Source organism: Trematomus bernacchii, unplaced genomic scaffold (genome assembly GCF_902827165.1).
Source record: "Trematomus bernacchii unplaced genomic scaffold, fTreBer1.1, whole genome shotgun sequence".
NCBI classification, from domain to species: Eukaryota; Metazoa; Chordata; class Actinopteri; order Perciformes; family Nototheniidae; genus Trematomus; species Trematomus bernacchii.
In genome coordinates this window covers 9760937-9781900 of record NW_022987648.1, presented here as the reverse complement: position 1 = coordinate 9781900, position 20964 = coordinate 9760937, and the positions used below count along the sequence as shown (strand labels likewise).

At 40.5% G+C, this 20964-nt stretch overlaps 1 protein-coding gene across 1 annotated transcript; it reads left to right on the top strand.

Annotated features, from left to right (window-relative positions):
• The first annotated feature begins 798 nt into the window (after positions 1-798).
• On the top strand, positions 799-16944 carry LOC117485937 (lactase-phlorizin hydrolase-like). Its single transcript, XM_034134643.1, has 17 exons — positions 799-1344; positions 2397-2467; positions 3205-3279; positions 3368-3461; positions 6980-7067; positions 7161-7839; positions 7930-8578; positions 8672-10219; positions 10324-10592; positions 10692-10982; positions 11076-11274; positions 11574-11776; positions 11858-11964; positions 12060-12191; positions 12305-12528; positions 12647-12883; positions 16432-16944. The coding sequence occupies exons 1-17, from the start codon at positions 822-824 to the stop codon at positions 16653-16655; spliced, it is 5613 nt and encodes a 1870-aa protein (XP_033990534.1). The 5' UTR covers positions 799-821; the 3' UTR covers positions 16656-16944.
• The last annotated feature ends 4020 nt before the right edge of the window (positions 16945-20964 follow it).

Below are 20964 nucleotides of genomic sequence, written 5' to 3'. Positions count from 1 at the left end.
TGCTGCCGTGCTCCAATGAAAAAGGCTGAGATAATGGGACATGGTACAGTAATGTACTTTATTAGCTTTGCGAAAGAGGAATATTTGAAAATATGTCTAATAATCTAAACAGTTTTTTCTCTTGTGTTAATGAATCAAAAACAGGTAAAGAGAATTAAGCTATTTGTAGGATAACCTCTCTTACCTCTTTTTTCACAGATAAATAAAAAGAAACAGGAAATTAGAAAGATAATTCGGGCAAAACACTTTCTTTGCAAAGTTTCTTAAGAAAACAACATGAAAAATGCAAATTAGAATTGTGAAACATTGTTATTCATTATTCTTATATTTATAATATACATTCATTCGTGAAACAAGTCGCTTTGTAACGCAAAGTGCGTCTGCTGATAATAGTTTATGATAGTTACAGTGACAGCTGTTATATACTTGTTTTATTGTTAAATTAACAAGAAAACATGGCTGGTAAAAGAGATTCTCTACTGTGATTCCGTCGTTTTTTAAAGTGCAAATTAGTTTAAAAGACATGTTATGGGAGAAATCAATCCAAGTTCTTTAAAGCATATTCTGACTTTATAATAAACGGCCTGCAAATGTGAGCACAGAGGAAGATGCAGTTATCACAAGTCCAGAGTCTTTCTGAGCCTATCACACAGCTGCAATAAAACAGTGTAATTTACACCGCTTGGATGTGATATCCATCTTTTAATTGAGGCAATAAGAAGAAAACAGAATTGCTTTTCAAAGCTTGGATAATATCAGTATATCCTTTTCATGCCACAATGAAGTACCTATTGTGGGTTGCTTTGCTGTATTCGTTTTGTATGTATGGTTGTTGCAATGAGTTTAACCCGCAGGAAGACTTCATGCTTGTTGCAGGCCCCCTGAACGATGCATTCGACTGCAGTCATCCAGTACTTCCAGGCTTTAAACAGCACTTTGAGTACCTCCAGAACAGAGGGGTGACCCACTTCAAAGTACCGTTGTCATGGGTTCACCTCCTTCCTACAGGCTTCCCCGGACACCCGCAGCAGGCCGTGGTCACCTGCTACCAGACCCTGATGAAACAGCTGCTGGAGGTGGGCCTTCAGCCTCTGGTGGTCCTGCATGGATCCACAGTGCCAGACTCTCTGAGATCGAGGTATGGAGGCTGGGAGAACCCTGAGCTGGGAGACATGTTCCAGCAGTACGCTGAGTTTGTGTTTGGAGAGTTTGGAGAGCTGGCACTCTCCTGGGTGACATTTAGTGACTTGGATGATGTTAGGCATGATCCTGGTCCTCTGCAAACTATCCTGAAACTCAACAAGAACATTTACCAGCTCTACCATCAACGATTTCCTGAAAAAGGTGAGTATGACTGCAGAGAAAGCTCCTGTTCGTAGGATTGGCAATGTGTTACTGTGTTGTAATAGTTAAACACAACACTAATTATTTACACTTAATAGGTTGTTGAACAGATATGCCTGTAATTCTGCCCCTGAAAACATGTGTCTAGCTTTAAGAATCAGTAAATTACCTGTATGCTGTTCAAACGTGTCTCTTACTATGTATTTCAATAATAAACTTGTACAAATAATAATAAAAAAACGGGAGATTTCAGTTGCTAAAGTTCCTAAGTTTGGGTTGATGCCAAGTCAAGAACTCACTTAGTCAAGTTTGAATGAAATTCCTTGGAACAAGGTCTGGCTGTTCGTGGCCCCTTGATGCTGTGTTTGAATCACCTCCAAAAACTAATGTTGTATTTATGTTATCCAGCTTGCTTAATACAAACTTTAGATACTTTATAAAGCACTGTGAGGCCTTGCATTCTCAATATTAATGCTTCTTTAGCATAGAGCTCTTGAAGCGTGTGGAAGTAAAACTCCCAATAAACTTTCTACCGACAGTAAACATGGACAAAAGATGGACACTGCTTGAGTATTTCTTAATAAATGGTATTGTAAATTGTGTATTTTAGTGTATTTTCCCTTAGGGTCAGCCTAGAGGTAGGGCTTAAGAGGTTACAATATAATGTTTCCATAACCATATTGGTTAATATATTGTCTTATCAATGTGTCGTGAGAAATAACTTACTTTATGACCAACTGATAATCTTTCTTTCTATCTGAAACCCTTCACCCCGTCATTTATGGCTCAGATGACATTTGTAGATTACTGTGCCTATCTAAATAATCAATGGATCAATCAAATAATTCAGGCACGCATTTCCCCATAGAGCGATGCCCAATGGGCTTTTTCTGCAGATTCATCATAGTTAGTGTTGCTCATAACATTAATTGGGCTCTGTGTTATTCAAAGAAACTAACGAAAGCCAGCATGATCAATACCAGGACCCTGAAACAGAAGCAATTAAATAGAATTCAGCTATATTAAATAATAGTGTCTTCATTGTTCCACAGGGAGACGTCTGTCCATTGGTTTGAGAGCTAGTGATGTGGCAATCCTTCCCCAGATAAAAGGTTCAACCAAAGTAAGCTGCATCTTCTGATTTCTTACATTTTCTTTTTTAAGTATAAACTTTTGAGAATAGTAAGCATTAGAAATAAAATGGTTAGTCATGTCTAGGATTGAAAGGGAAATGTTAACATGATTCTGTGGATGTTGTGTCAATCTAGAATTATACACGCATGAATACAAACCAACTTTATTTACAAAGCAAACACCACACCTATAATTAATTTGTCACCTCATGTAAAGCATTTGCTGCACACGAAGTGTTCTAGAATATTAGATGGTCCTAGTGGTTGTATTTTGCATATCTAATATGGCATTTTCCAAAGTGTTTTATTAGCCTTTCAAAATGATTTATACCTTTACTTATCTTAACATTCTGTGTCAGCAACTTGTTGCCACACTTTATTTGCCCTCTTACACACATGTATCGCAGAAAAAACAATATGTTAAGGTTACATTAGTGTATTCACATTTTACAAATTGGCCACCATGTGTATGAAGTAGAACACAGTGTGATTTGGTTGTTTTTCTATACCTGTCCAAGATGCAAATTGACAGTAATTAATCTATGTTATTCAGATTTATGAAAAGGGACATTTTTACTATGATCAAAAGGAAAAATAGATGATCCTGTGAATGTCTAGTAATGTAGACCCTACGACAATAAAACTTAAATAAGCATTTATTTATTTATAACCATTAATATTCATGAGTGGTATAACATACCCTACTGTATCTCCTTATTTTAAACAGATGGATTTCTTGTCAATGCACATTGAATATGAATGTGAATCAGCAAACCTTGGTGAGGAGCTGAGGAGAGTACAGGTACGGTTAACATTAATGGGTGATCTGAATTCATAAAATGTTTTTCATGTTTTGTATTACACTGCAGTCCTTGTATGTTATGTTGTAGGTGTCCAGTGGAGACTTGCCTATCCTCATATACGAGATGACTGTTCATGGTTGTCCCTACAGTCAATATCAGGTTCTTGGCAATTTCTTACAAGGTAAATGTAATTTTACCTGACTTAGTACTACTGTGTTATTCAATGTTCTACATATCATTTTAAAATACCAAGAAAGTAGAGAAAACGAATCTTCCTAACCCTAACCCTGACCCTAACCCTAACCCTTTCCATGGAACAACATTGTCTTTATTGAATTAAACTATAACAATATGTCACAACAATATTAATTCTTCTTTAGCATAGAGCTCTTGAAGCGCGTGGAAGTAAAACTCTCAATAAACTTTCTACCGACAGTAAACATGGACAAAAAATGGACACTGCTTGAGTATTTCTTAATAAATGGTATTGTAAATTGTGTATTTTAGTGTATTTTCCCTTAGGGTCAGCCTAGGGGTAGGGCTTAAGAGGTTACAATATAATGTTTCCATAACCATATTGGTTAATATATTGTCTTATCAATGTGTCGTGAGAAATAACTTGTAAAAAGGATTACTTTATGACCAACTGATAATATTTCTTTCTATCTGAAACCCTTCACCCCTCATTTATGGCTCAGATGACATTTGTAGATTACTGTGCCTATCTAAATAATCAATGGATCAATACAATAATTCAGGCACGCATTTCCCCATAGAGCGATGCCCAATGGGCTTTTTCTGCAGATTCAGTTAGTGTTGCTCATAACATTAATTGGGCTCTGTGTTATTCAAAGAAACTAATGAAAGCCAGCATGATCAATACCAGGACCCTGAAACAGAAGCAGTTTTAGAATTCAGCTATATTAAAGGGGACCTATCATGCAAAATGCACTTTTGTACGTCTTTTATACATGAATATGTGTCCCCGGTGTTCCAGGGAACTCACTAATGGCGCAGTTCCACTACAGCGCGGAGCTCGCTTTAAGCGTGCCGTGTCGTGCCGTACCCATTTTTGGTTGTGCTTCCACTAGGCCTAGTTACGGCCCGGCCCGGCCCGGGGCCACTTTTTCACCTCTTTTCTGGCCCGACAAAATTGTGGTTCTATCGGGGCCAACAAACAGGGCTGAGTCGGGCTGAGTATGCTAAACTAGAGAGAGGAGCGCTGGCAAGAGGGCTACAACTACAACAAGATGGACATATTTGACCGTGATTTAATTGTAATACACGTTTCAAAATGATGCCGAAGTAACAACATACTGATACCGGTTAGTAAAAACCATGAATTAATGCTTTGTCAAGTCTGCAGACAGACGGCAGGCGAAAAACCTTTTAAAATTCGTGTTTTTCTAGATGGAGATTGGCTAAGCTAACGCAGTATATGCTCCGACCGTCCACACTCACAACAACGGCCTATACAGACATAAATAAAGCAGCGACTGTATTCACCATGACACAGGCAGTCTGTGGTGTGTACTTGTTTAACTTTTGTCGAGTTTCTGAACATATATAAGGAGCTGTGAGCTCTGAGTGCTAACAGCTAACGGCTGTGTTGTGTTTTCTGGAGTTCTCATTGAAGATGACGTCACGGCTCCGCCTACACTGCGTTACTATAGTAACTACCCCAGTTCCTAAACTGTAATGGAAGCGCAGCATGAAGTGAGTCGGCCCAACGCGGCCAAGCCGTACCGAGCCGTACCGAGCCGTACCGAGCCGTACCGAGCGTGGCCGAGGCCGACCGTGTAGTGGAACTGCGGCACAAGTGTCAGAAAACACAACCCTCTCTATTTTCCTCCATACCCAAATCTCTAAAAAAGGGGCTGCAACGGATCGGATAAAAACTGATCCAGATTTGAACACTGTCCTGACGTCAGTAGCGCTGGAGACGCTGTAGTACATATGCCAGGCCTGTAGATGGTGCTGTTCTCACAGAATCTGCCCTTGCAAAAACAGAGCTAAAAAATTTCAAATTGAGCAAAATGAGGCATGGCTAAAATGCATGATCTGTTTGGTATTTTGAAAAAGAAAAAGTATAAATATGCCTTATATAGGTATGGTCCTACACTATATTATTCAAATATAGCATGATAGGTCCACTTTAAATAATAGTGTGGAGTAAGTGTTGAATATACATTTCCAACGCAATCTGAACCAATCTTCTGTGTTTTTACCAACCAATGAGAACAAGGCTGGCCTGTTGTCCATTTTAAAATCATTAACTTATTTAGTACCGTAATCACGGGAGTGTTATCATGTAATCCTTTTAGCTATGTAACAGAACAGTTTTTACAAGGAAAATCCCATACATTGTGGGGCACAGCTGTAATAGGTCTTGTTTTTTCTTTTTTATGTGAATGCAATAAACACAGCTCAGTGTGAACCTGTTAAGCCCGAGAGACCCCGGTACCGGGGCACTGCCGCAACATCTTGCAGGAAACAGTGTCTGAGGGCATGTTCATTTAATAAAACTATGAATGTTTTATATCCATGTAACGGGAAGAAACTCATCTAACTGATATTTTTTTTTTTTTTTTCAAAAGAAAACCCACAATGCTAACACTGAGCCTCTGAATTAGCAACGAGCGAAAAATGCTAACACCTTACTGCACCGAAAATCACTCACAAAACCTTATTATTTATCTTTTCACCACATCCAACACATCGTTTCACATCGTGAGGTGACACAGAATCGATTGACACCGACATTAACACTGAATTATACGTATAAACAGGTGACGCTAGGTAGCTAAAAATGCTAAAATGTTTACCTTGGCTCTGTAGTCTCTCCAAAGTGGTCTTCAATGGCATTAAAACGATAAAAACGCTGCTGAAGTTAATCCATAGGTTAATCCAATGTGTCTGTGTCCCTTTGAAAGGATTTCTGATAACCCATAAGCATTAAAAAACTGCTTTTCCGTTTCCAGATGTCAAAGCTAGAGATAGGTTCATAGCGAAGCCCCCACCTTTTCTCTTCACAATGAGTGTGTGTGGGGGACTCCCCCTTCGATTCTATTGGCTCTAATGGTCAGAAAGAGGTGTCAACCATCAACATCGAGCAAGGGGGGCCAGAGATATGGAAAATCCACCCAAATGACCCCAGAAGTGGTTTCTTTTTGCTAAATCTCTCTAAAAAGGTCAAATGTCACTTGTTTTGCATCAATCTTGATACAGGGTACTTATTACATGTTGTACTTTGGATTCCTAAAGCTTTTAGTCTACTAACCCATCATCCAAGGGTGGTTTTGACTATAAGTAAAAAAGAATTTTTGGACGGACACTATAATTTACAGTTTTTTACTATGTAAAATCTGAATTTTCTTTAAAATAAAAAACATCTATATTGATTCTGACTTTTCTACATCCAACTCACAGGTTTATCATTACTTTGAGAAAAAAGATTATTAATTTAACCTTTTTAGAAGGGAAGATATGGTCATTTGTTCTGGGAATGTCATTTTCGAGCCTGAGACCTGAAAAACAGGCTCAGGGCTTAACAGGTTAAATAGGTATTGCTGCTGCATATTCTAATGCAACTCGGGTCTTGATATAAAAACCAAAATGACTGCATCTTCATTTATGTCCGCGCATGTTATTATTGTTGGTCATATAACTTGTATTAACTTAGTTTTGCACTCATTACAGTGTTAATGAGCAACGCTGACCTGAAGATTGTGGGATGTGACACAGTGGATATGTTGGGTGAGCCGGAGACGGAGGACTTCCCAACCAGGTAACCATTTATCCTGGTGAAATGTACAGTTGCATGGGTATTGACAGTTTGCTTTTGTATGTTAACATTGTTTTGCGTCCTTATTTTCAACAGTCATGCCATTTTAGACATCAATAGAATTTCAGCATTAAGAAACAATTATCAGAATGTGTGGAATCAGTTTGGGGCTCAGACCACAACAGAACGGGATCTCTTCCTGAACGAATCCTTTCCCGTTGACTTCCAATGGGCCACCTCCAGCGAGTCCTTCAAGGTGGAGGGAGGCTGGGCAGAAGATGGGAAGGGAGAGACCAATTGGGACCGTTTTGGTCATGATGGTCTAGCCTTTGCCAATCAGACCGCTGATCTAGCTTGTGACAGTTACCACAAGGTGGATTATGATCTCTACCTCCTGCGAGGTCTTCATGTTAACACCTACCAGTTTTCCATCTCTTGGGCTCGTCTTTTCCCCTCGGGCCACCGGGGCAGTCAGTCGGAGAAAGGGGCTCTCTACTATGACAAGCTGATCAATGCTCTCATTGAATCTGGTATACAACCTGTTGTCACTCTCTACCACTGGGATCTGCCCCAGGCCCTCCAGGACTGTGGTGGATGGACCAACGCTTCCATTGTTGAAGCCTTCAAAGACTACGCAGATTTCTGCTTCTCCAGGTTCGGAGACAGAGTCAAGACCTGGAACACTTTCAGTAGCCCCTGGGTGGTGAGCCATGCTGGGTACGGCACTGGTGAGCATGCCCCAGGAGTGAAAGACTATGTGGTGGCCTCCTATCAGGTGAGGGCAATATTTATACTATATTGTAAATACATATTGACACACAGCAAACCTCATGCAATTACCTCATTATTTATGTTATCTTTGCAGGTGACTCACAACATGATCAAATCCCATGCTGAGGCCTGGCATGTCTACAATGAGAAGTACAGGAAGACACAAGGAGGCAGAGTGGGCATTGCATTGAACTCTGACTGGGCTGAACCCCTTGACCCCTCCAGACCAGAAGACATTGCAGCAGCAGATCGCTACCTGCAGTTCATGCTGGGCTGGTTTGCACATCCCATATTTGTCGATGGAGATTATCCTGCAGCATTCAAGACTCAAATTGAACAGAAAATAAAAGAGTGTCCTCTCTCTGAACCTGCAAGACTCCCAGTCTTCACTGCTGAAGAGAGGAAGAGGATACATGGAACCGCTGACTATTTTGGATTGAACCATTATACCTCCCGGTTAGTCAACAACAGTGTTGGTGGCTGCACCCCTGGTCCTCAGGGGGTTGGCAACTTCCAGTCACACGTAGATCCCTCATGGTCCTCAACAGCTTCTGACTGGATATATTCTGCACCATGGGGTCTCAGAAGGCTTTTAAACTACATTTCCACAGAGTATTTGAACATTATCAAAGTGCCTATACACATTACTGGGAATGGTATGCCTACTGAGCACATTGGGGACAGTCTGAATGATGTCAGTAGAATAGACTACATGAAGAGTTACATCAATGAGGCCCTTAAAGGTGAGTGTCTAGAATGTATCTAATAGGCAACCACCCTGTGTTAAAACAATATAAACTTTGATGTGCTGTTGCGTGTGTCTTTTTTTTTTTTAGCCATTTTCTTAGATGGAGTGAATGTGCAGCGATTCACAGCGCAGTCACTCATGGATGGCTTTGAGGGGGAAAAAGACTACAGCCAAAGGTTTGGTCTTCATTATGTCAATTTTGAAGATGCAGACAGACCAAGAACCCCGAAGCGATCTGCATATTTCTACTCTCAGGTTATAAAGCAAAATGGATTTGGTGGCCACAAGGGGGAGTTTTTTAATTTGGCAAAGATGCGATTTACTCCCCGTACAACTGCTTTACCACCCTCAGAGGTTCCCTCTAAATCAAAGGTTGTCTGGGAGAAATTCTCTCTTCAGTCAAATGTTCAGAGAAAACTCTATCACTACGGCACTTTCCCACAAGGCTTCAGTTGGGGAGTATCATCTTCGGCCTACCAGATTGAAGGTGGCTGGAATGCTGATGGGAAGGGGCCCAGCGTCTGGGATACATTCACCCAAAATGGCAGTATTCCTGATAATGCTAATGGAGATGTGGCCTGTGACAGCTACCACAGACTTGAAGAAGACTTCTACATGCTGCGAGCTCTGAAGGTGAAGTCGTACAGATTCTCTTTGTCCTGGTCCAGGATCTTTCCTGATGGTCAGCGTATATCTCTGAACCAGAAAGGTGTTGACTATTACAATAGACTCATTGATGGCCTCTTAGCATATAACATCACTCCCATGGTGACACTCTACCACTGGGACCTTCCTGAAGCTTTGCAAAAACTTGGTGGCTGGGACAATGTAGAGATGATTAACATTTTTAACGACTTTTGTGACTTCTGCTTTGCCACCTTTGGCGACAGGGTGACATTTTGGATGACCTTCAACCAGCCTCATACAATTGCGTGGTCAGGATATGGACTTGGACAGGTCCCACCCAATGTAAAAAATCCAGGAATTGCACCATACAGAGTTGCACACAACCTTATAAAGGCCCACGCCAAGGCTTACCACACATATGATGATAAGTATCGTGCATCCCAAGGTGGTCTTATATCCATTGCCCTTAATGCTGATTGGATTGAACCTAAAGATGTTAATGTTCCTCGTGAAGTGGTGGCTGCTGATCGTGCTCTACAGTTCCAATTAGGTTGGTTTGCACACCCCATTTTCAAGAACGGTGACTATCCTGATGCCATGAAATGGCAAGTTGGAAACAAAAGTGAGCTCCAAGGTCTTAAAGAGACAAGACTACCTTCATTTACCGAAGAAGAAAAGATGTTCATCAAGGGAACTGCTGACATGTTCTGTGTGAATCATTACACTACAAAAATTGCACAGCATGCTACATTGAGACTTAACCCTGCATCATATATATATGACCAGGACATGTCAGAAGCAGAGGAAAGTGATTCACCAACTACTGCCATCAAGAACCAGAGAGCTGTCGCATGGGGCTTGAGGAGACTCCTCAACTGGATCAAAGAGGAGTATGGAGATCCAGAGGTTTACATTACTGAGAATGGAGTTGCTACAGATTCAAAGACAACTTGGGATGACTCTGCCAGAGTATTTTATTTCAAGACCTATGTTGATGAGGCTCTGAAAGGTGCGCTGACAAACATTTCTTAAGATAAATATCTATGATGGTAATTAACTTTAACTAGATTTTTAGTCTTGATCATTATTTGTGTGTGTTTGTTTTAATGACAGCGTATGACCTTGATGGTGTGAATGTAAAAGGATACATAGCAACATCTCTCATGGATTCCTTTGAGTGGCTCAATGGGTACAAAGTAGGATTTGGGCTGCACCATGTGGACTTCACTAACCCAATCCGTCCGAGGACACCCAAGTACTCAGCTCATTTCTACTACCAAGTCATAAAGGACAATGGCTTCCCGTCAACAGATGATGACCAACTAATTTATGGCCATTTCCGCAAAGATTTTATTTGGAGTACTGCAACAGCATCATACCAGGTAACTGTTTACATGAAGCCCCTTCATTAATGCTGTATCAGGGAATTGCACAAATATTCCTCACTCTGTTTTTGTCTACTTTAAATCCACTGTCTCCAGATTGAAGGGGGATGGAGAGCAGATGGAAAAGGCCTCAGCATCTGGGACAAGTTTGCTCACACTCCTCTCAGAGTGTTCAATGATGATAATGGGGACATAGCGTGCAACAGTTACAATAAAGTAGAAGAGGATGTTGCTATATTGAAGCAACTTAAGGTGACACATTATCGTTTCTCCATATCCTGGCCGAGGGTGCTTCCTGATGGCACCACCAAGCACATCAACGAGGCTGGACTCAACTACTACCACAGACTGGTGGATGCACTGCTCGCAGCAAACATCCAACCTCACGTATGTGTTATTCCTGCCAGCACCCAATTGGAAGTTTTGCAATAAAAGGTTGGTTAATTTGATAAACCCCAACTGCCTGTTCTTTGTTATCAGATCACTCTCTACCACTGGGACCTTCCACAAGCTCTGCAGGACATTGGGGGCTGGGAGAATGATACCATTGTCGGCAAATTCAGGGATTATGCTGACCTCATCTTTAGCCGTCTTGGCCACAAAGTCAAATTTTGGATCACCATTAATGAACCGTACAATGTAGCCAATATAGGCCATGGCTATGGAGCAGCTGCCCCAGGTATGCTTTTAACCAATGCTCTTAAACCTATACTCTACCTCACACATTACCTGTTCCAATCTGTTTAGTTACATCGCATCCGAGGGAACGAAAGCTAGCTCAAACCATTTGTCTCTACTTGATGATGTGGTGCCACTGGCTAGGTTATATTTTTATATTCTTTTAGGCAGATTTAGATGTAAAATATAAAAATATATAACCATACACTTCTCTACCATTTGGTTTGGAAACAGGTTTAAAAGTAAAATGTTCTGAACAGTATTACATGCTCATGAAGGCATTTTAAAATGTGTGTACAGGGATCAGTTTCCGACCAGGCACTCTTCCCTACATCGTGGGTCACAACCTGCTTAAAGCTCACGCCGAGGCCTGGCATCTCTACAATGACAAATACAGGGCCAAACAGCAAGGAATTATCTCCATCACCATCAACTCTGATTGGTCAGAACCCAGGAATCCACACAAGCAGGAAGACATTGATGCTGCAAAACGTGTGGTGCAGGTACTGAAATAAATAATAGGGACAAACTAATTGTTGTTATTGTCTGTTCTCTAATGGTGCTTTTTGTGTGTCCTTGTGCAGTTCTACATTGGTTGGTTTGCCCATCCCGTTTTTAATGGAGACTACAGCAACATGATGAAGACAATCATTCGAGAGCGAAGTTTAGCTGCTAATCTGACAAAATCTCGGTATTAAAAATAAATAAAAACATTAAACAGAAATAATGGAAATGTGTTGTACCATTATCAGGTAGATTTTAATGTACTGTATACTATTTCTCCAGACTGCCTGAGTTCACCCCAGCTGAGATCAAGAGGATTAAAGGTACCTATGATTATTTTGGGTTCAACCATTATACCACCGTCCTGGCATTCCCCGTGAACTATGGAAACCTGCAGCACTACGATGCCGATAGGTAAGCAAGTACTGTGCAAGAAACAAGTGGCAGAAGCAAGTCATACATAATCATGAAAATTGGTACCATCATTTTTGTGAAATAAAACCATTTCCTTGAATTAATCTTCTTAGGGGTGCAGGAACAATTGCTGATCGTAGCTGGCTGGATTCAGGCTCGTCCTGGCTGAAGGTTTCACCGTTTGGATTCCGCAGGATATTAAACTTCATTAAGGCGGAGTATGGAAATCCACCTATTATCATCACAGAAAATGGTATCTCAGAGCGGGGGCCTGTTGACCTAAATGATACCCTTAGGAGCTACTACTATGAACAATACATCAACCAGCTGCTGAAAGGTAATCTTGCTGTATTACTGGATAATGTCTAAACAAGACAGAATCTCTAATGGAGTATACATAAAGCAAGAACTTCAGTGTATTTTCATTTCTAAACTTGTTCCTTTTCTCTTTCCAGCTTACTTGCTAGATAACGTGGATATCCGTGGCTACACAGCTTGGTCACTGATGGACAACCTTGAGTGGGCCACTGGCTTTTCAGAGAGATTTGGCCTTTTCTATGTCAATCACTCAGACACCAAATTGCCAAGAGTGGCTAAGAATTCTGTTAGCCGCTACTCTACCATCATCAACTGCAACGGATTCCCAGACCCCGCATTGGGACCCCATGAATGTTTCAACCCAGCGCCTGAAGGTAAATTGACTTTATCGTTGTATCTTTCTAAAATAACATTAAGAAGAACAATCAATAAGTTGTGGTTTAACTTCTAGACAAAAGCAGTGGAGTCCTGTTGTTAGCGTATTAAATGAGTTAATAAGTGACCTTAAGGGGTGAGTGGATTTTGTTACTTTGGTTGTTTGGTCCAACCCAGTCTCACATTACAGATTACATTTTGTGTTATAGTCACAAAATGTAATCTATTGATTCGTGTTCACCAACACGATGTTCCCCTTTTTTTCGTGTCACACAGAACGATTTTAAAAGCAATGTATTTCTATTGGTAGTATGTTTCGTGCCTGCAACACGTCTTTTTGTCCGGTCGGGTCTTGGAAGACCAGAAGCTGTGTGGTTCATAAAAACATGTTCTTACTCAATATCAAGCCACGATTATTGTTTTTATTTTTAATTCTATAATGTCTGACTTTTTTTGCCGTCCGTGAGGAAAAGAAATGGGGCTCAGAGCCTCAGAATACTGAAATCTATATTTTCTTTAATCATTTTTTCCTTCTAATTTGTTATTCTTTTCTAAATAACACACTGTTATTTACTCAACAATAACACACAATTATCCTTGTTTTTATTTATTTGTTTAATTCTATAATTTAATTCTCTGGCTTTTTTGCCGTCCGTCAGGAACTGAATTTCAAAATAAAGTCATTATCAGCCTTAACTATCAACAGAATTGCGTTGCCAGGCAACAGCTTGGGGTGAACACAGTATTTCCGGTCTCAAAGTTTTCATAGTAATCTGCAGTACTCATCAACTAAAAACATCAGTTTATCCTTGTTAATTACACAACATTGATTGGTTTAAATTGTGTACAATGCTTTTGTGTGTCCCCTTCGATTCGGAGAAACAAATAGTTTTTTCGGAGGTTAGGATGGCCGAAGACACTACACTACCCATAATCCCCAGCTATCGTTTGGGACTACAGTCCCTTTGCTTGACAAACCCCATGATTAGTCTTCAAGCTCTGTGATTGGATGTTGGAGTGGCAGTGCGCCAAGGTTACGCCGAGCATCAAACAGCTCTTTGAAATGGAATGAAGCCACGGCAGACTATCCAAAACTGGAACGGGTCCAGCGCCCCCCCAAGAACTACACATGCTGGCTATTAGGCGCGTTCACACCAAGTACTTTGCCGTATTTAGTGCCGGCACTCAGAGCCCCGGCAGTTATGACCCCAGGGCATTTAGTACAGATCGCGTTCACACCGGAGTACTTTTCCCTGAGGGAAGATTACGCAAATGAGCCGCTGACGTCACTTCGTCTTCTTCTGCTTTGGGTTTACTGGCAGGCCGCAAACAACTTCACGGCGTATACTGCCACCCGGAGTCCCCGGCCGGAAGTCCCCGGAGTTGGAGACTGGCTTCTACTGAAGCCTTCCGAGTAAATCGCCAGAACGCCGACACCTCCTCATCTCCACGGCTCCCATGTTTTATTTTGTGTTGCCATAAGTTAGTCTCTCTGCGTTTGTGCGCTGGGCGAATGCTAATGCTAATAATGCTAATGCGGCTCTACAAAACATTTCAGAGTTGTACGGGGCGTGGTTTGCAATTCGCCCAGCCAATCAGAACTGGGGCACTTTTTCCCCCCAGGAAAGTACCATCTCTCAGCAGGCACTAAAAATGGGGGTAAAAGTTCCCGAGATTAAGTGCTCTTTTTGGTGTGAACGCGACATAAGGGGTACTAACGGAACTAAACGCGAAAAGTACGGTGAAAAGTACTCCGGTGTGAACGCGGCTATTGTGTTTCGCAACATGTTCTATGGCGCGTCTCTACTGGGAATTGTAATTTTAAAAGACGTTTTCGTTTTTCCCACAATTAGAAGTTGCCAGTATTAAACTGTTTACTCCCCTGGAGGTTTAGGGGATAGGAAACACAGTGGTGTTATCAAATTTAAAACATATAATTAATAAATGGGTGAAAATAGCTTGTGTCCATAATGGGCAGCATTAATATACCCACATGACAGCTCAGGTCAGAAGAGCTTTATTTAATAGCTGGTCTTATGTCTATGACCCCTCCTGTTGTTAATTGATAAGCCTTGAGACATGCACTTGTCAAGGTTCAGAGGCACATTTTGAAAATATGGCAGTAGCCATCGATCATCTTAAAATATGATAAGATAAGATATACTTTATTGATCCCAAGTAATACACAGCAGCATGTAAAACATGCAATTTATTGTTACTTTGTAATTCTACTCCACTACAATTCAGAGGTTAACCTGGTATTTTTACTCCAATACATTTATTTTAGTTACTTTGCAGATTCTGATTAATGATGTGAAATATAAACAACCCTTAAATCAGACTTTAGTAACACCTGAGTAAAATTCAGTGAAGGTGATTGTAAAGTGCCAACAATCAGGAGAGATATTTGATAGTTAGTGCTTGAGAAGACTAAACATTTATCTGCAGATCCCTATAAAGTATATTCATTACTCGTTATTCTCTACTAATAGTTAATTAAAGACTGTATATAATGGCTATTTTGCACATCCCTTTCAAGATTTCAAGATTTTCTAAGGTTTATTGACAGATCATATACACAACTACGGTGTAGTTATGCAATGAACTGAAAAACTTGGCTCGCAGGTTCCTCAACAGTGCATTACAAGACATCTATCAATATGTGTGTATACCTCCACCATTAAACTGTCATATTCTGCACATTTCTTATACTATCTACATACATCTTATAAGAGTATAATTATTATGTATAATATCAGTTCAAATAGGTGCTTCAACATAGTTAACATTGCAGGAAAGCAATATATTAGACATTAAGTACTTTGTCAGGCTTAATATTTATCTGTAAATACCCCCAAAGCTTTTTTCTTATTTGAAAGAAGACCTTAACCTAAAGTATTCTTTAATGTTTAAATAAAGGTTAATTAGTTTTTCTGTTTTGCACATCCTCCTATTAATATCTTTGTACATCCGGCACTAAACTGTTTTATTGTAGAGATCACTTACAGTATCTTCTTGATTTTTTATATTCTATATTTCTATCATTGACCTTCTATTTTCCCCCTATTTTGTATGTACTCTTAATATTTTTTTCATCAAATATAACATATTCAACCCTTTTATTGGGTTCATTGCGATGGAAACATTTCTTGCTAGCTAGCTAACAGCAGTTGTGCCTTCCAGTGAGGGAAAAGCTGCTTCTTGCATTTTGAGACAACACTACAAGTGGAAATTCTCACTGCACAAGTGATAACAAAGCACGACATGGCAGTGTGCTAAGTATGGTAACCAAATGTAAACGCTCTGTTACTGTGCTAAGCAGTTACTATCTGTAGTTTCTGATTTAACTGACATTTGTGAAAGTTAAATTAACTGTCTTAAGAAAGCAAATACATGTTTTTTTCCTTCAATGTGTCAAAGAACTTTATAGAAAAGAGCAGTCAGTGATCGAAGAGCTTAAGAATTGGCTAGAAATGTCTTATTTTCTCACATTTACAAAAAACAAAAACGGTTATGATATTATAATATGATAATCTCCTTTCTACAGCAACAAGTGCGCCGATCACCCCTGATCCCTTTTTCAACACTGTGGACTTCCTGGGTATGAAGCTCTCAACAAGTGATGCTGAGACCGGACTTGCCACCACGTTTGCTCTAATGATTGTTGCAGCGTTTGGAGCTATCTGTTTATCTGTTTGCCTCTTTAAGGCACAAAAAAGGTCCCACCAAAAGCAGAACATTGAAACTATAAAAATGGAAGAGAAATTCTAAACGCAAATCTGTAGAACTGTGACCTTTCTGTGCTGCATTCTCATGTATAACTTCCTTGACATTTATAAAGTTGTTGATTAAATATGTGTATTCATTGCAGGCTGTAAAAAATGTAAATGTTTTTCCGGCAGCAGAATTCATTTATCTTCCACCATCTTCAATATGTTACTGCTACTCATAATTCTCTGTTCATAAGTTTTTGTCGTTTTGTCACATTATTGACTGATTTACTGATCTCCTCTGTACCATGCCATGTGAACCACACTTAATAAAGAAAAAAGTTAATAGACGTTCCATAGATTCTTGAACAATAAAAAGTGTAGTTAAATATCACTTTCACATGCATTGTAAAAAAATTGAAAAATAGATATTGCACCATTTTGAAATACTGGAGTAACTTTGTACATTACTCAATAATTACATGTATTGCATTTATGTTATAAAAGTGAATTTATGGGGTTGCAGCTCCGTCATTAAAAGCTGAGGTTAAAATCAGCCTTTAGCCTTTAGAGCCTTTAGAGGTCGTCAGAGGTTAATCTGCACACTGGTTTCAGGAATCAGAACCTCTCAAATATTTGACGGTCCTTTAATGCTAACAATATTGTATTGTGCAAAAAAAACTAATCAAATTTTGCTCCCAAATTAAAAGCATGCGCACTTTGATCCTAATTTATTGTATGACTTATTCCCACTGCTTATTTAACTGATTGTTTTAATGGCATTTCAAATGTTTTATCAGTAAATATTGTTAATTGTTCATGCACAGTAAAGTCAATCATCTGAAAGCTTAGTTCCATTGTCCAAGATAAACACGTGAATAAACATACATTTTGTTATATTAACTATCACTGAAAAAATCATTTAACTGCACATATGCTTTAAGTTTGAACATACATGCAGCTGATTTTAAAACCTGATAAGTAACGGATGAACTAAACCAGTTAAAGTTAAGGTTTTTCAGGCAACAAGTAAAGGGTTAGTAAAATAATACTACAATTTTAAACTATTCTGGTCTCTTTACTTTTGCTTAATACAAGCTGATTTTGTTTATTCAAACCCTTGTAAAACCAGCTCAAGTGCGCTAGAATTTGAAAATACACACCCGGAAGAAATCTGCCACTTCCTTACAGAGCCCCTCCTCCAACACACACGAACGCGCACATTACCAATGAGGGCACGAGATAAATAGCAGGTAGGCCATCCAGTTATTTTAGCCGGGCCGGCTAAAATGATTGGTCGTACTTTTTACAGTATTACGGCTTCCACAGATGACATTTTTTTATGGATTTGTTGTCAAAGCACTTAAGATATTCATTGCTATCGGGATGTTAAGCGCATTCCATGGAATATAACAAGTGTATCTCGAGCCGGTTTCTCAAACGTACCTAGGGGCGACCAAACCTTTTCTATTGCAGCCCCAAGACTGTGGAACAGCATCCCCCTCCCTATCAGACCGGCCCCCTCCATTGACTGTTTTAAATCCAAGTTAAAAACACACTTTTACTCTCTGGCGTTTGACTCCTCCATATCTGGCTGATTGTGCCTGTGTCTATGTTTGTTGTGCATATAATAATAATAATAATGGCTTCCATTTATAAAGCACTTCATATTTGATTTCAAATCCCGAAGTGCTACAAGCAGTGAGCATGAACAGTATAAATAAACATTACACAACACGGTAGAATTAAGAAAAGCAATAAAAAAACAAAACAATAGAAATAAAATAAAATAAAAGGGTGGTAAAAAGGTCTAGGCAAAGGCTCTTTTGAAGAGATGGGTTTTGAGTCCTTCACGGTCTGTGGTGCTCTCATGTGGTCGGCGAGAGCATTCCACAGACTGGGAGCAGCCGAGCAGAAGGCCCGGTCTCCCATAGTACGGAGCTTAGTCCTGGGGGATTTGAGGAAGTTGGAGTTGCTGGAGCGGGTGGTCCGCAAGGAGGTATGGGGGGGTGAGGAGTTCCTTGAGGTAGGGAGGCGCAGTTCCATGGACACACTGGTGGGTGAGGACGGAGACCTTGAATTCGATCCTCAGTTCCACGGGGAGCCAGTGTAGTGCTTTAAGGATGGGGGTGATGTGATCATATTTGCGCACCCTCATCAGGATCCTAGCAGCGCTGTTCTGAATGTATTGGAGCTTCTGGATGCTTTTGTTAGGGATCCCGATGAGGAGTGCATTGCAGTAGTCCAGCCTGGAGGAGACAAAGGCGTGGACCAGCTTTTCGGCGTCAGACAGAGTGAGTGTGGGGCGGAGTTTGGCGATGTTCCTGAGGTGATAAAAGGAGTTCTTGCACAGCTGTTTAATGTGGGCCTCAAAGGTCAGATGGGCGTCCATTTTAACACCCAGGTTGGTGACTATTGAGGGGAGGGTAATGTCCTGGCCGGAGAAGGTGATGGTGGTGATGGTGGATGACCGAACCTGGTGTGGCCTTTCTGTATGCATGTTTATGTCATTGTTGTTAAACTGGAATTAATTTACATCTTAAATTATTAATATATACACAAAAAAAGGTTTACAAGTATCCAACCTGCAAATTGCTATTTTAAATCAACATTGCTCTGCACACTTGCTAAAGATCATTTGTGTGGAAATCTCAGTTCATTTGTAGGGCTGCGCGAGTATGGCCAAAAGTATAGGAGTAAATCTCACTGTAAACTATTTAATCATCACCAAATTCGGTGTTATGACACATAATTCGCTTTATGCACACACATACATTTAGCATGGTTTAGAAAAACGGGCTCCGTGTTACAGGACGGGTCGGGTGATTCTGCAGCTCCTGATCGGAGCAGAGACACACGTTCACTAAGCCGAAAAACTATATCCGGTCACAGAGATCTGCTATTTTAAAATAAAGTCAACACATATCGACCTTAAAGGTGGGGTAGGTAAGTTTGAGAAACCGGCTCGAGATACACTTTGTGTTATATTCCATGGAATGCTCTTAACATTCCGATAGCAATGAATATCTTAAGTGCTTTGACAAAAAATCCATAAAAAAATGTCATCTGTGGAAGCCGGCCCGGCTAAAATAACTGGATGGCCTACCTGCCTGTCAGCCTTCCATCTGTGCACAGACTTATCTCGTGCCCTCATTGGTCATGTGCACGTTCGTGTGTGTTGGAGGAGGGGCTCTGTAAGGAAGTGGCAGATTTTTTCCGGCTGTGTATTTTCAAATTTTAGCGATCTCGAGCCGGTTTCTCAAATTACCTACCCTACCTTTAAAGGTGGGGTAGGTAAGTTTGAGAAAGCGGCTCGAGATACACTTTGTTATATTCCATGGAATGCTCTTAACATCCCGATAGCAATGAATATCTTAAAGGTAGGGTAGGTAAGTTTGAGAAACCGGCTCGAGATCGCTAGAATTTGAAAATACACAACCGGAGAAAATCTGCCACTTCCTTACAGAGCCCCTCCTCCAACACACACGAACGCGCACATGACCAACGAGGGCACGAGATAAGTTTGTGCACAGATGGAAGGCTGACAGGCAGGTAGGCCATCCAGTTATTTTAGCCGGGCCGGCTAAAATGATTGGTCGTACTTTTTACAGTATTACGGCTTCCACAGATGACATTTTTTTATGGATTTTTTGTCAAAGCACTTAAGATATTCATTGCTATCGGGATGTTAAGAGCATTCCATGGAATATAACAAGTGTATCTCGAGCCGGTTTCTAAAACGTACCTAGGGGCGACCAAACCTTTTCTATTGCAGCCCCAAGACTGTGGAACAGCATCCCCCTCCCTATCAGACCGGCCCCCTCCATTGACTTTTAAATCCAAGTTAAAAACACACTTTTACTCTCTGGCGTTTGACTCCTCCATATCTGGCCGGCTAAAATGATTGGTCGTGCTTTTTACAGTACTACGGCTTCCACAGATGCCATTTTATGGACTTTTTGTCAAAGCACTTAAGATATTCATTGCTATCGGGATGTTAAGAGCATTCCATGGAATATAACAAAAAGTGTATCTCGAGCCGGTTTCTCAAACTTACCTACCCCACCTTTAAGTGCTTTTGACAAAAAATCCATTAAAAAAAAATGTGATCTGTGGAAGCCGTAATACTGTAAAAAGCACGACCAATCATTTTAGCCGGCCCGGCTAAAATAACTGGATGGCCTACCTGCCTGTTAGCCTTCCATCTGTGCACAAACCTATCTCGTGCCCTCATTGGTCATGTGCGCGTTCGTGTGTGTTGGAGGGGCTCTGTAAGGAAGTGGCAGATTTTCTCCGGTTGTGTATTTTCAAATTCTATCGCACTCGAGCTGGTTTCTCCAAAATTACCTATGCCACCTTTAAATATAGTC